General features: G+C 36.7%; 1 protein-coding gene across 1 annotated transcript in view; it reads right to left on the bottom strand.

Moving 5' to 3' along the window:
• The window catches only part of OVCH1 (ovochymase 1), a 71,919-nt gene that overhangs the window by 18,325 nt on the left and 39,010 nt on the right, over positions 1–14,584 (bottom strand). The window contains 6 exon segments of the mRNA XM_072797867.1: positions 622–761; positions 1,504–1,636; positions 2,801–2,926; positions 7,856–8,080; positions 11,403–11,498; positions 11,826–11,982. Of these exon segments, the coding sequence (XP_072653968.1) occupies positions 622–761; positions 1,504–1,636; positions 2,801–2,926; positions 7,856–8,080; positions 11,403–11,498; positions 11,826–11,982 (877 nt within the window).

The raw sequence follows: 14,584 nt of genomic DNA, 5'->3' as shown, positions 1-14,584 counted from the left end.
ATAGGATTCCTGGAAATGTGTTTGTTTTCTCAGTGGTATACTCCTTTCTCTGTGTCCCTTCTTCCTTTTTCCTCTATGAAATAGTGAGAACTGAAATAGCCATTATGGAACCATTAGGGAAAGGCCAAGAGAACTGCCATAACCTTAGCCTTGACAGAGTTGAACGACTGAGTTAGTGACACATCTGAAAAACTCTGAAGTTTTCTTTCTTTCATTCATAAAAATCAGTGTAAGTCACTGTAGGGAAGTTTCCAGCTACTATTTAATTGATAAACCCATTTAATGCCTTTTCTGGTGGATATAATTTTGCCTGATTAATATTATACTCTCAATTTCTTGTGTTACATTTGCCTAAAACTTCTTTGTCCATCCTTTATGTTCAGTATTTCTGGGCAAGTTTAATCTAGGTATGACCCAAATAAGCAGCATATGGTAATTGGGTTTTGTTTTTAACTCAGTCTGAGAGAGTGTTAATCTCAATTACAAATCTAAAAAATAGCAAGGCCATTTCAGTATCACATAATTTACATCATCTGTAAGTAACACTGAATGTAAAACAATCTGGGAATATTTCATTTAAAAAAAAATCAAGAACATAGTGCTTCATGGGACGTTAGTTACCTATTATTTTTTTGCCTGATCCAAATCCTTCATAAACCCACATATGACCCTGACAGGCCAAGGGTGTTGGCTTCATCTGGAAGTTGATAATATCAAGATGAACGATGTGGTTTAAGGGGGCTGATAACTTCCAGTGGCAACTATGGCACAGATAAAAGAAAGTCAGTAATGATTTCCAAATAGCACATACTGGTCCGACTTCGTTCAGAATTGTATGCATCACTGTTATCTGTTATGGACTCTTATCTGCTCCTTTGTGCTTGGGTGAAAGAAGGATTTTTTACTTTAAGTTGTAACAATTCAAAATATTTCTAAGACTTAATTTGTTAAGATTGTTAATTGAGTTCACCCATCACAGTGAATGGTGGATCAATCATATGTAATCCTTTAAATTCTGACTGGCAATCTGAGAGTTAAGGACATACTTTTCCCTGAATTTGCCCCCAAACTTCCCCAAATCATATAAATTTACTTAGGAATGATATTATGCAAATCTTCACTTTTCACTTCACACTTTAAATTTATCCTATTGTCTAATTCAAGGAAAGTTCTCTGTTTTAGCAATTTAAATAGCCACTTATTGAGTACCTAATATGTGCTAGAAGACTCTATGTACATTATTTCAATCTCCAAAACAGATGGAGATTTGACTTTCCACTTTACCTAATAAATGATCTCTTTTGTTGAGAAAGTACACAATTTATCAATAGGGACGATCTTTTATATTCAGTCTTTGTCTAATGAAGGTCTCAGACCAGGGATTCCCTCACAGTCTATTACATCAAGGAGAGGAGGCAGGAAATAATGCCTTAAGCAAGGGTTGCTGCTTGTCAAAGGATCATTCACAAACTTCTTTCCTCATAATAAACATTCCTTCCTCACCTCATAGTGGTTCTGTGAGAGTATCTTGGGATCTGAATGATTCCTCCTAGTTTCAGAATAACATCTTCACAGGTGGCCATATATTCTTGGTTTGAACTCTGGAGAAGTTTGGCAGTTTTACTGCCCTTTGGACCTAAAAATACAGAAAAAAAAGAGGCGATGAAAATAAAATTAATCTTTGAAAGGCTTATGATAATGCCTTTCAGAGCAGAGAAGTCACTTTTCCTCCCCGTTTTAGAAAAAACATGAACAGAAGTGGTTTTACTGAAAAGTATCTGAATCATTCAAAGATACTGAGAACAGCACTTTTCTCAGAATTGTCTTTGGCACAGCATCAAGTCAATGGAAGAGAATGTGGAAAAACTATAGATAATGCCAGTTCTCTGTACAATTCCATCTAAAAGCAACATTTTTAATATATTTTTTTGGGAAAACAGTTTCATATGATATGCATGCATTTCTTTATTACTCACTGAACTTTTTCCCCAAATATCTCTCTGCAGTGCTTTTTGGTGCCAAGAAAATAAACTAGCTTTCAGTTAGTTACCTATACTTACCAAAAGTCAGAAAGCCTTATTAATTACTTGTTCTAAAATGCAATCTGATAAGTCTGAATTGCTTAGCATTTACAGTTATAATGCTAGGACCTAATATTTGTGTAGTTTATCTTAAATACTCATCTTAACCTTTTATGATTATAATAATATCAGTATAAAGAATACTCTGATACAGAGATAATAAATTATCCATAGCTAGTCAACCAGCTAACAGTTAAAACCCTTATATTCTTATCCACAGAAAAGGCTGTGGCATAAAAATCACATGAGGGTAAAAAAAAAAATGTCTTGAAATCAACATATCGTAGCCACATTCAGAATCACAATTCTGGATGATTTACAAGTCAATCAGGTTATCCACTGAACAGTTTCTCTTTTGAATCTGACCAATCTCAGATCCCTTAAATAGATTGTCCTTTCAAACATAAACTCCCCACAGAAACACCATTTCTGGGGATCCCTGGGTGGCGCAGCGGTTTGGCGCCTGCCTTTGGCCCAGGGCGCGATCCTGGAGACCCAGGATCGAATCCCACATCGGGCTCCTGGTGCATGGAGCCTGCTTCTCTCTCTGCCTGTGTCTCTGCCTCTCTCTCTCTCTGTGACTATCATAAATAAATAAAAATTAAAAAAAAAAAAAAGAAACACCATTTCTTACAAAACAATGTATATGTTTTGAAACATCTCTAAAAAGAAAAACATTGATTTTTAACTTTATAAGTTTATAAAATGATGAAGCATACTTTGGACTGTAAAGACAATATAACTTATGCCCAAAGCACCTTGCACAAGGGAATGAAATACCACTCTCACCAGTGGTCCGGAGCTCATGAAAAGCATTGAATAAAGCCCTCTCCCACATAATTTACCTAGGTTTAAAAAAAGTGAAATCTAGTAAAACATAAGAACTAAAATTTTTTTAGCAGTTTCTCTATTTTAGGTATGGCAATTATTTTTATTTTTATCAAAATATATTTAACATGTGACATTGTATAGATTTAGAGTATACACCATTTTGATGTACACCATTTGATGACAAGATCTACATATTGTAAATGTCTGCCACTCTAGTGATAGGTAGCTTCTATCACCTCTTATCATTACCATTTCTTTTTTGTAATGAAACTAGTTAAGATTTAGTCCCTCGGCAAGTTTGATGATTCTAATAACAAATGTTGACTATATTTCCTATACTATGCATTAGATCTCCAGGACTTGTCAACTAGTTATAAGTTTGTACCCATGAGGTAGGAATTTATTTCACTCTGCAAAATGAGGGAAACGGCTCCAGAACTCAAGTGACTCACCCGAAGTCAGACTGGCAGGGTAGGGACTCAGGATCTAAACCCAGGACCATGAATTCAATTCCTATCACAGTCTGCTATGTCATATTGCTCCCTTGAAGGACAGAAGGAAGTAAACTACTTCATCTTTAAAATGATGCTGCTCTGCCATTTTTTCTTCTAGTAAAGTACCTACATATTAAAAATAACTCACTATGAAAAACCCACGATGGAAAACAGTCTACCTGAAAATTTATTCTTTCCTTATAGTCCGTCTCCTTTTGATTGCTTCAGGTTGAGGACCTGAGTCAAAGATGAAAAAGGAAAGTATACCCATAATTCTAAAACAATTCAGACGCTGATTAAGAAGATGTGAAAAGAACATGTGAATTTCTTAGGATCGAACCCCTCTACTATAATAATAAGTCAGTATTATCCTATAACATTTATCAAAGTGTCACCTGCTCAGAAAGACATTTATTTGCTGGTTATACTACATACAACTGTATGGCATATCTCATATTCTTCTCTTTCTTCCTACTTCATTTTCCCCTGGCTCATCTACCTAATAATATATATTTTGTTTTCATAGTATGTGTCCACTCCCCACTAGAATAGCAGCTTGATAAGGGCAGGGATTTCTTTTGTCCATTTTGTTCACTATTGAATCCCTACAACCAAGAAGAGTTGGTCTCTAGCCCCTAGTATATCCTTCTTACAAGTATCTATGGAACAAGAGAAGGAAGAGGTTACATCAGATTAGAAAAAAAAAGCAAATAATATTAGATGGTATGACACATTAAGGTAAATGATGTTGAAATATTATTTGAAAAATAATCAAATACTTATTTGTAGCAAGTAGAGATCAACACAACTCTTGAGTGAGTGAGTTGCTGGCTCCCACAGGGAAAAAGATAGCATTTACAATATAGAAGAATACTATCTGGCTTAAATATGGGGTAATACCTCCATTAGAGTCTTGCAGTTCTGCTAGCTATCATTTGAAGAGAAAGAACCATTCTACAAGTTTCAAGCTGACAATTTCAAATCAAAGAAATGCTAGGTTGGAAAATTATAGGGATTCCTCAGTTAACCCACAACAAAGCCAAGCATGGTTTTCAATAGATTATAAAGATGAAGGTAAGTTTTCCCAGAAAATGTTTCTCTTTATATGTGAATCTAGTATATAATAGAGTTGCTACCAGTTGGAGAGAAAATAGTTTTTTCTTGAAGAAAAAGATAGCATCACTTCACCGTATGAAAAAAACATTTCCTTAGGATTAAAGAAGTTTATAAAAAAAATTTTTCTGAACTCAGAATGAACAATGAATATTTATAAATAAAAGCAATGAGATAAATCAAAGATCAAAGGTTTATAGATAGATTTAAACAAATTTTTAAATGTTTACATCAACATATAATAAATATTAAGGATGTGCCTGAGTGGCTCAGTCAGTTAAGCATCCAGCTCTGGGTTTTGGTTCAGGTCATGATCTTGGGGTCATGAGAGCGAGCCCTTTGTAGGGCTCCGCACCCAGCAGGGAGTCTGCTTGAGATTCCTTCTCCCTCTCCTTCCCTTTCTGCCCCTCCCCTCACTCACATGCACTCTCTCTCTCTCAAATAAATAAATAAAGTCTTTTAAAAAATTAGAGGCAAATGGCAACCTTATGAATAAGTACTTGCAACTTATGAGAAGGGAAAAATATATGTATAACAGCTTTCATAAACTGATAAAAAGAATAATACCAAAAAATGGATGGTAATGACAAAGAAATAAAAAATACAAATAGCTAACCAAAATTAGAAAAAAAGCCTCCATTAATGATTTTTAAAAAGTAAAAGTGCCTATCAAATTGATATATTCAGTTATGGTGCAAAAGGCTGCCATGTATTGCTAATGGCAATGAAAACTGATTTAGCTTTTCTGAAGAGTAATTTATCAGTACACAGTCATGAAAAAAAAAATATTCTAAGTCTCTAGACATGATTCTAATTTGGGAAGATATAGTAAGGAACAAAATAGCAAGATCCCTGCTTTCATGAATCTTTTATTTTAGCCAGGTAAATTAAAGAAGATGATTTCAAACAGGGATCAAGGCTGCCAGTGAAATAATCTGCATAATATGATGAAAAGGACTTTGGGAGGGAATAAATGGCACTACTTTAGACTGAGAAGCCCTCTTTGACCAGGTGACCTATCATTCATTCATTCACTCATTCAATGCCTTCCTTCCCCCCCACCAAGATTTTATTTATTTATTCACGAGAGATACAGGGAGAGAAGCAGAGGGAGAAGCAGGCTCCCTGTGGGGAGCCTGATGTGGAACTCAATCCCAGGATCACAGCCTGAGCTGAAGGCAGATAGTCAACCACTGAGCCACCCAGGTGCCCCTCATTCAGTGCCTCCTACGTCTCACATACTGTTCTAGGCACTGGAGAGACTTCAAAGATGAAAGTCTTTACCTTCTGAAAACTCACATTCAATAGAGAAAACACAAACCACAAACATGAAAACAAATCATAATGTTGGAAGATAATAAGTGCTAAAGAAAAGGGGGAGGAACTAGGAGGTACCCAAGCAGGAAGTGATGTAATTTACAGAAATGAAGGTAGGTATCATTCAGGAGATGACACTCTGGGGGCGCTTGGGTGGCTCAGTCAGTTGAGCATCTGCCTTCAGCTCGGGTCATGATCCCAGCCAGGGTCCTGGGATCCAGCCCCACAGCACACTCCCTGCTCAGCAGGAAGCTTCCTTCTCCTTCTCCCTCTGCCTGCTGCTCCCCCTGCTTGTGCTCTTTCTCTGTCAAATAAATAAAGTCTTTAAAAAAGGAGGAAGAGAAGGAGGAGGAGATATTCTAGTCAAGACTTGAGAGATGTGAGGGACAGACAAGGAGCTCTCTGAAGAGCTAGGAGGAGCTGGACAAGGGGCCTCAGGTGAGAAGGATAGCACCTGATCATGTGAGTCAGGAAGGAGGACAGAGGGCCATGCTAGGAATTCTGGATTTCATTCCAGCAACAAGAAGACCTAGAGCTGTTTCAATCAAGGTGGATGGGGGAGGCCATCAGATTGCAGGAGAAAAATGAACAAAGTGGATAGGCCAGGTCTAAATGAGACAGTATTTATAAAGATTCTTTAAATAAGTGTTTTGTGCCCTCTAACCAAACGATTTCATCTCAGAATTTATCCCAAGAACACAGTTTCATCATCAGAGGATTTTTCTGGTCTTCCGCATGTATGTGCAGGCATACACTTATTTTCTTCCCAGGTGTCCCCATCAACCAAATGATTTCCAAAACGTTCCCACCTCCCTCCTAAGAGCGGTACCACCCCTACACAAACAGGAGGTATCAACTTTGTTTTGTTGCACAAAACAGGGTTGCCTGCACATGAAATGAAATGAAAGCTAGTGTATTATTGGCAAATATTTTAAATTCTGCCATTGTAAAAACCTTTAATATATTTTGCTTTATTTTAAAATCCAACCCCCACCTCCTACCCACATCTGATTTTTAACCATCTTAATTCCTCTTTCATATACATTTCTGGCATCCTGGCATAGTTCCAGTATGCTTGAAGAATTTGAACTCTCTTGTCTTTTTTCTGCTTGAATACACATACGTACAAACACATACACACACACTCAACCTCTAGTACACCTGTTTTGTAAATTCAACTTTTGAAACTATTAAGAGCCTAAGTCTGCTCTTCTCAACCCCAATTCCGAAATATTTTTAATCTAAATATGACTCTGATATACCACCCACAACCTGTATTGTCAGACCATACCACCCACAACTGGTCCCCGAATTACCACTTTCTTATTCCTAGAAGATTTTAGCAGTCATTTTTCTCCAACAATATTTTTGCCACACATCTTGCTGATTTCAGTACCCATATAAATGATGAGCCCAGCACTGGAGTTTTTAATTTCTCAACCTCTTTCCAATGATTTTGTTCTCCACCAGACCTCAGCCACCCAACCCAATGGTCAGCCCCCAGGGATGTGATCCTCAGCAACAACAACACCTTCCATATCTCACTTTCAAGCACTGCTCTCTCCATCCACAACCTTCTATCTTCTCAGCTCCCTCCAATGCTCCTTCCACTTTTTGAGACGTGCTATTCATCTTCCCAACCACCTTTCCTTTGCCCCTCTCTCTCACCCTCATTCACTTTGAAAATATTAAGTGTGCCTTAAAAAAAAAAAAAAAAGGTGGGATGCTGGGTGGCTCAGCAGTTGAGCATCTGCCTTTGGCTTAAGGCATGATCCTAGAGTCCCAAGATTGAGTCCCACATCGGGCTCCCTGCATGGAGCCTGCTTCTCCCTCTGCCTATGTCTCTGCCCTCCCCCCTCTTGTCTCTCATGAATAAATAATAAAAACTTTTTTAAAAAAGTCATGCCTATTACACGAATCCACATTTTGGTGGTAGTGTTACCCAAGTCAAGCTCTCTCCTGATCATAAAAGCTGCCTATACCAAAAGGGCTCCCAGCAGAGAATTGAAATGCCATTACCTGATACCCTTCTCTCATCGTGGCTTTCTTCATAAATAGTCGCAACAGAATCTGGACACACAAGAGACCAAGGCAGTGACAGATACTCAACTGTCAATTTTGCCATACTGCTTGGTGACACTCTGAGCACCCAAGAACATTCCAGTTTTCCTCTGTAATCCAGTGGATATCTTGGAGTTGAAAAAAAGCCTCTGGGTTCTTCTGGTTCCACTTCAGAGTAACAACCTACAATTCAGAGCACACAGACACCAGGGACCAACATAAACAAAGCAAAGCAATGCAAAGTGAGCCTCCACCACAAACCTGAAAAATTTAGGCTTGCAAGAAGAAAATTAAAACTTTATTATTCTCTTTCACATGTCCTTGGGTAAAAATGATCATCCCATTGAATGTGTCCTATTTTCTTGAAATGAGATTGTAGTAGAAGTTAAATTATAATTATTTAAAATTTCTTTTCAAGGAATCTTTTAAATGCCTTAGAAGATGCACAGTGGATATGCAATCTCTACTTCCAGCATGTTTTCATTTCCTTCCTTCTTTGAGATGCAATGAAGGTCTGTTCCGAAAAGCTTCACTAATTTCACTGAGCATTTATCTTGCTGGGACAAATGATCATATTCATGGAATTCGTGACTGAGATCAAAAGAAGGAGAATCTGCTGATACATTTGAAAGTCTCTCACTTCCTCCACTTGCTCTTAAGTCCAAGGACACCTTTGGACCTGCAGGGCTACTTGCAGAGCTTCAGATGCCTGTGGCTCTCTGGCCCGCTGATCCTATAGTCAGCTGCTGCTTCTTCATGTTATATATACCCTTGACTCCTCCTTCTTCACCTCTGTGTATTCCTTTGACAAAAATCCTCTGAGCAATTACATATTGAAATACTCTGCATTCAAATGAACATATCTTAATGTAGGAGTTTTCGTTAATTAATTAATGTGTGATTATATGTGCATTGCCATAGAGAAATTAATGATCTGAGGTGACAGATACATAAATATACTTTTATGAAGAGTAGAAATGAGGAGTGGCAGAAAGTGAAGAAGGGAAATGGAATGTTATAAGAATTCAGGATTCTATTCAATTGCCTAGTCCCATTATTTTCTTTGTAAATTCTCCCCTTCATGTATATGGCTACTGTAATCTAATTTAGATAGTTATAGACCCACCTTGATTTAATAGTAACCTCACTGATTTCCCAGTCTTTAATCTTTCCTACCATGCCCTCCAATCTGGGATAGTGTATGAAACAAAAGAATTAAGTTCTTTCCTTGCTCAAAGCAACTGAAATTGTGCAGCTTGCACTGTCTTTCAGACTCTGGCCCCAACATATCTTTTCAATCTCTTTTTCCTGTCCCCATGAATCCTCTATGACAAATCTGCCTGGAAAGGAACCAAATCATATAAAGTCATGAATTCCCAATCAGTCACTTCTTTTTATAAATGGGCTAACAATCCTCTTGTGTAAAAAGCAAGTGGTGGGAGTGGGTGGATGTTAAAGATAGGATAGTTTCAACATTTTAATGCCTAGAATATTCACAGAATTAAAACAAAACAATACCCTTTCATATGTAAAACTTGCAAAGTTCTTTGGCATGCATATGTATTTCTGAACATATACAAATGAGAAATATCTTCTCTACATTTTAACAACGTTTATTTTCTGAATGGGACAGTTCAATGAATATATTAGTTGATCACTACCACCACCACCTGTTGACTGTTGCCAATCATCATGCCATTTCTATTTTAAGTGCTTTGTCATTTCTATTTTAAGTGCTTTGTATGCATTAATTTACTTATGCACTAATCACAATTGTTCATTTAACTCAAACCATCAAAATCATTAGGTTTAAGGATCTTGGGCCTAAATCTGCTCTTCATCTCAACCCCAATTCCAGATTTATTTTTAATCTAAGTAAGACTCTTTGATTCTTGTGTTGTCAGACCATACCACCCACAACTGGTCCCCGAATTACCACTTTCTTATTCCTAGAAGATTTTAGCAGTCATTTTTCTCCAACAATATTTTTGCCACACATCTTGCTGATTTCAGTACCCATATAAATGATGAGCCCAGCACTGGAGTTTTTAATTTCTCAACCTCTTTCCAATGATTTTGTTCTCCACCAGACCTCAGCCACCCAACCCAATGGTCAACTCCCAGGGATGTGGTCTCAGCAATAACACCACCTTCTATATCTCACTTTCAAGCACTGCTCTCTCCATCCACAACCTTCTATCTTCTCAGCTCCCTCCAATGCTCCTTCCACTTTTTGAGACGTGCTATTCATCTTCCCAACCACTTTTCCTTTGTCCCTAACTCTCTCTCATCCTCATTCACTCTTTTCCTAGCTTAAATTCCAAAATACATCATCTTAATCCCTTCCTACTACACAATGCCTTCAACACCTTTATACTCTTGCATACTTGGGAAAATCCATTCTGATTGAATCTACTCTCCCATCTGTTCTACATATATGTGCTACCCCTCAGTGTCTCCAGAAGAAAACATACAAATAAACTGGTCAGTCTCCCTATAAATTCATGTTATTAATCTCAGAGGCTTTTATGTTGCCCAGCAATCCTACTACATTTTCCTAGTACATGCACTTTGTCACTTTTTTGAAGAACTATTTCATACTTCTTCTTTTCTCTTAAAACCCTCAAACCCTCTTCAACAATCCTGCTTCATCTGGTAAGTATATAGAAGCAATTAGAAAATTGCCAGAAGCTCCCATCTCCACATATACAGCATAAGTCTGTCTCCCATCCAGCAACTATGGATGAATTGCACTTTGCTCTTCTCTGAGACCAACCTCTCCTGCTGAACACAAGATCTCATCCCCTCTCTCCTACTGAAGGTTATCACTCTAGCAATTCCCCCTGTCTTCTGTAGCCCCTTCAACCTTCCCCCACCTCTTCTAGTTGCCTACTGAGCTTGATTGTAGGTGGGGTGGATGGGGGTAGAGACGATGAGAAAGAAGATACTGTGTGTGACCACCTGGAAATAAAGAATGATGACATTATAGAACTTTCATCTCCCTACAGGTCTATTACAGACTTCTAATTCTCCAGCTGCAGTTTCATTTTAAATAAAAATAAAAATCCCATTAGCAAACAGACACTGACAATTGTGGGAGAATTATAAATGACTAACACTGATGCTAGTTGTAGTTCTCTCTCTCTCTCTCTCAGGTCCTCACCTACCCAGATATCTGAAAATGTAAGGACCTTTAATTATGTAGGAATAAACAGGTCAGAATAATTCTTTCTATGCACTCCTTCAAAATTCAAATCCAGGAACTTGTTCACAACCACAGGTTTGTTTTTTTTTTTCTTTACCTGCAACAGCTGTATCTGTGGGGGTAGAAAAGAAACCCAGATGGTCACAATGACAACACTCCTCTCCTTCAGTATAAACTACTAGTCAGAATGAAAACACAGGGTTTATCCTATTCCAAAGAAAATTAGTGAACATAGACATGCAAAGCTTTTTGCTAAATTCTTACCTGCTGAATTAATTGGATAACATGAACATCTATTACCTGGTCCAAATGCATTGTCCGTTGAAGGCGTGAGTGGTGGTAACTGTTGCCTTGTTAAGGTTTTGCTTTCATTATTTATCTGAAGTGAAGCAGGACCTGTACCTGGAGAGAGCATGTTAAAAATAAATCAAGATGAAAGCCTCAAAAGAAAATGTAGTCTATATCAAAACAGCTTTTGTCAAAAGAAAATGCAAATCTAGGATTATAGCAGCCTCAGGAAAAGTCAGTTTTACTCTCTCTGCTCAAGGGAGAATGTTTTCTTACAGAATTTTAATGTGCATTTTAATGTTTTAGAAACTAAAATAAATGAAATACTACTTTATGTTTTTTTCTTTCATAATGCTGATTTCTACCACACTCACTTCTTGCAAACCTACTCTAAAGAAAGAGGAATTGTTTTTATAATATCTGAAAAATATTTACCTTTCATTTTGAATTGGATCCAGTCCAAGAAGACACTCACCCTGGCAAGTACATCTGGCTTCCTTGGCTGGGCACAGCCAGCTTCCCAGCTGACAATGTCATATAGGACAAAGGGACCTTTTTCACGTCTACACACTAATGGGCCACCACAGTCTCCCTGAAACACCAAGAAAATATGTTCTAAAAATTGCTTTAACCAGAGCTTCTGCCTTCAATTTTGGAACAGGAATAATCAATAATTTATTCATAACACATTTCTTTAATGAAAAATGTTTATACTTCATCAATTTGTATACCTTTGAGTCCTTAAACTCAAATAAGTAAAATCACAAAGATATTACAACGGATACCACAGAAATACAAAGATTCATGAGACTACTATGAATAACTATACACCAAAAAATTGGATAACCTGGAAGAAATAAATAAATTCCTAGAAATAAACAAGCTGCCAAGACCAAATCATGAGGAAATAGAAAATCAGAACAGAGCAATATGAGCAAGGAGATTTGAATCATTAATCAAAAACACCCCAATAAAGCAAAGCTCAGGACCAGATAGCTTCACTGGTGAATTCTACTAAACATGTAAAGAATTGACTTCAATTCCCAAACTCTTGCCAAAAATTGAAGAGGACAGAACACTCTAAAATTATTACACAAGGTCAGAATCACCCTGATATCAAAGCCAGGTAAGGACACTACAAGAAAACTACAGGCCAAAATCTCTAATAAGCACAGATGTAAAAATCCTCAACAAAATACTAGCAGACTGAATTTAATAGCATATTAAAAGGATCATACACCATGATCAGTGATGCAAAGATAGTTCAACATATATAAATTAATGAATGTGATACATATTAATAGAATGAAAGTTTAAAATTCATGTTATCATATGAATAGTACAGAAAACGTATTTAACAAAATGCAACATCCTCTCATGATAAAAACTCTCAACAAATTGGGTATAGACAGAACATACCACAACATAATAAAGGTGATATATAACAAACCCATAGCTAACATCATACTCAATAGTGAAAAGCTGAAAGCTTTTCCTGTAAGATAAGAAATAAAAACAAGTATGCCCACTTTCACCATTCCTATTCAATATAGGTTTAGAAGTCTTAGCCAGAACAATAAGGCAAGAAAAAGAAATAAAAGGAAGGAAGGAAGGAGTAAAGCAGGAAGCAAGAAGTAAAACTGCCTTTATTTGTAGAGGATATGATCTAGGAAAATCCTAAAGACTCCATCAAAAACTGTTAGAACTCATAACAAAACAGAACTAATTAATGAGTACAGTAAAGTTTCAGGATACAAAGCAAACATTCAGAAATTAGTAGTGTCTCTATACATTAACAAAAAAATGTATGAAAAAGAAATAAACGGGATTAAGGAGGGCACTTACAATGAACACAGGGTGTTGTAAGTAAGTGTTGAATCACTAAATTCTACACCTGATACTACTATCATACTACATGGTAACTAACTGGAATTTAGATAAAAACTTGGAAAGGAAATAAGGAAAACAATCCTATATACAAAAACGTCAAAAAAATAAAGTGCTTAGGAATAAAATTAACCAAAAAGGTAAAAGATCTCCACACTAAAAACTATAGACAAAATAAATTGATAAAGATACAAACATATGGAACACATAATCCTAATTTCAAAGATCAGAAGAATCAATATTGTGTCCATACTACCAAAGCCACCAGTAGATTCAGTGAAGTCCATTTCAAAATTTCAATAGTATTTTTCATAGAAATAAAAAAAAATCCTAAAAATCATATGGGCCCACGAAAGACCCTAAATAGCCAAAGAAATCCTGAGAAGGAACAAAGCTGGAGACATCACATTTCCTGATTTGAAAATATGTTACAAATCTATGGTAGTCAATGCAGTATGATACTGGCATAAAAAGACACATAGACAAATGGGCTAGAATCATAAGTCCAGAAAAAACCTAACATATGCAGTCAACTAATATTTAACAAAGAAGAAAGAATACTCAATGGGGAAAGGATAATCCCTTCACCAATGAAATTGGGAAAACTGGACAATAGGTAGAGGAATGGAATTGGTCCCTATTTTATACTACTCACAAAAAATTAAACTTGAAATGAATTAAAGACATATATAAAGCTACAAATGTAGAACTCCTAGAAGAAAACATAAGGATAAAGCTCCTTGGCAACAATTTTTTTTTATATGAAACCAAAAGCACAAGCAACAAAAGAAAGAATCAACTAACTGGAACTACTGAAAGTAGTTGAAAGTAAAATGCTTAAGGCAAAAGAAACGAAAGCAAAAATGAACTATTGGGACTTCATCAAGATAAGAAGCTTTTGCACAGCAAAGGATACAGTCAACAAAACTAAAAGACAACCTACAGAATGGGAGAAGATATTTGCAAATGACGTATCAGATAAAGGGCTAGTTTCCAAGATCTATAAAGAACTTCTTAAACTCAACACCAAAGAAACAAACAATCCAATCATGAAATGGGCAAAAGACATGAAGAGAAATCTCACAGAGGAAGACATAGACATGGCCAACATGCACATGAGAAAATGCTCTGCATCACTTGCCATCAGGGAAATACAAATCAAAACCACAGTGAGATACCACCTCACACCGGTGAGAATGGGGAAAATTAACAAGGCAGGAAACAACAAATGTTGGAGAGGATGCGGAGAAAAGGGAACCCTCTTACACTGTTGGTGGGAATGTGAACTGGTGCAGCCACTCTGGAAA

The sequence above is a fragment of the Canis lupus genome, chromosome 25 (assembly GCF_048164855.1).
Source record: "Canis lupus baileyi chromosome 25, mCanLup2.hap1, whole genome shotgun sequence".
Taxonomy (NCBI): Eukaryota; Metazoa; Chordata; class Mammalia; order Carnivora; family Canidae; genus Canis; species Canis lupus.
This window is presented reverse-complemented; position numbering and strand designations above follow the sequence as displayed.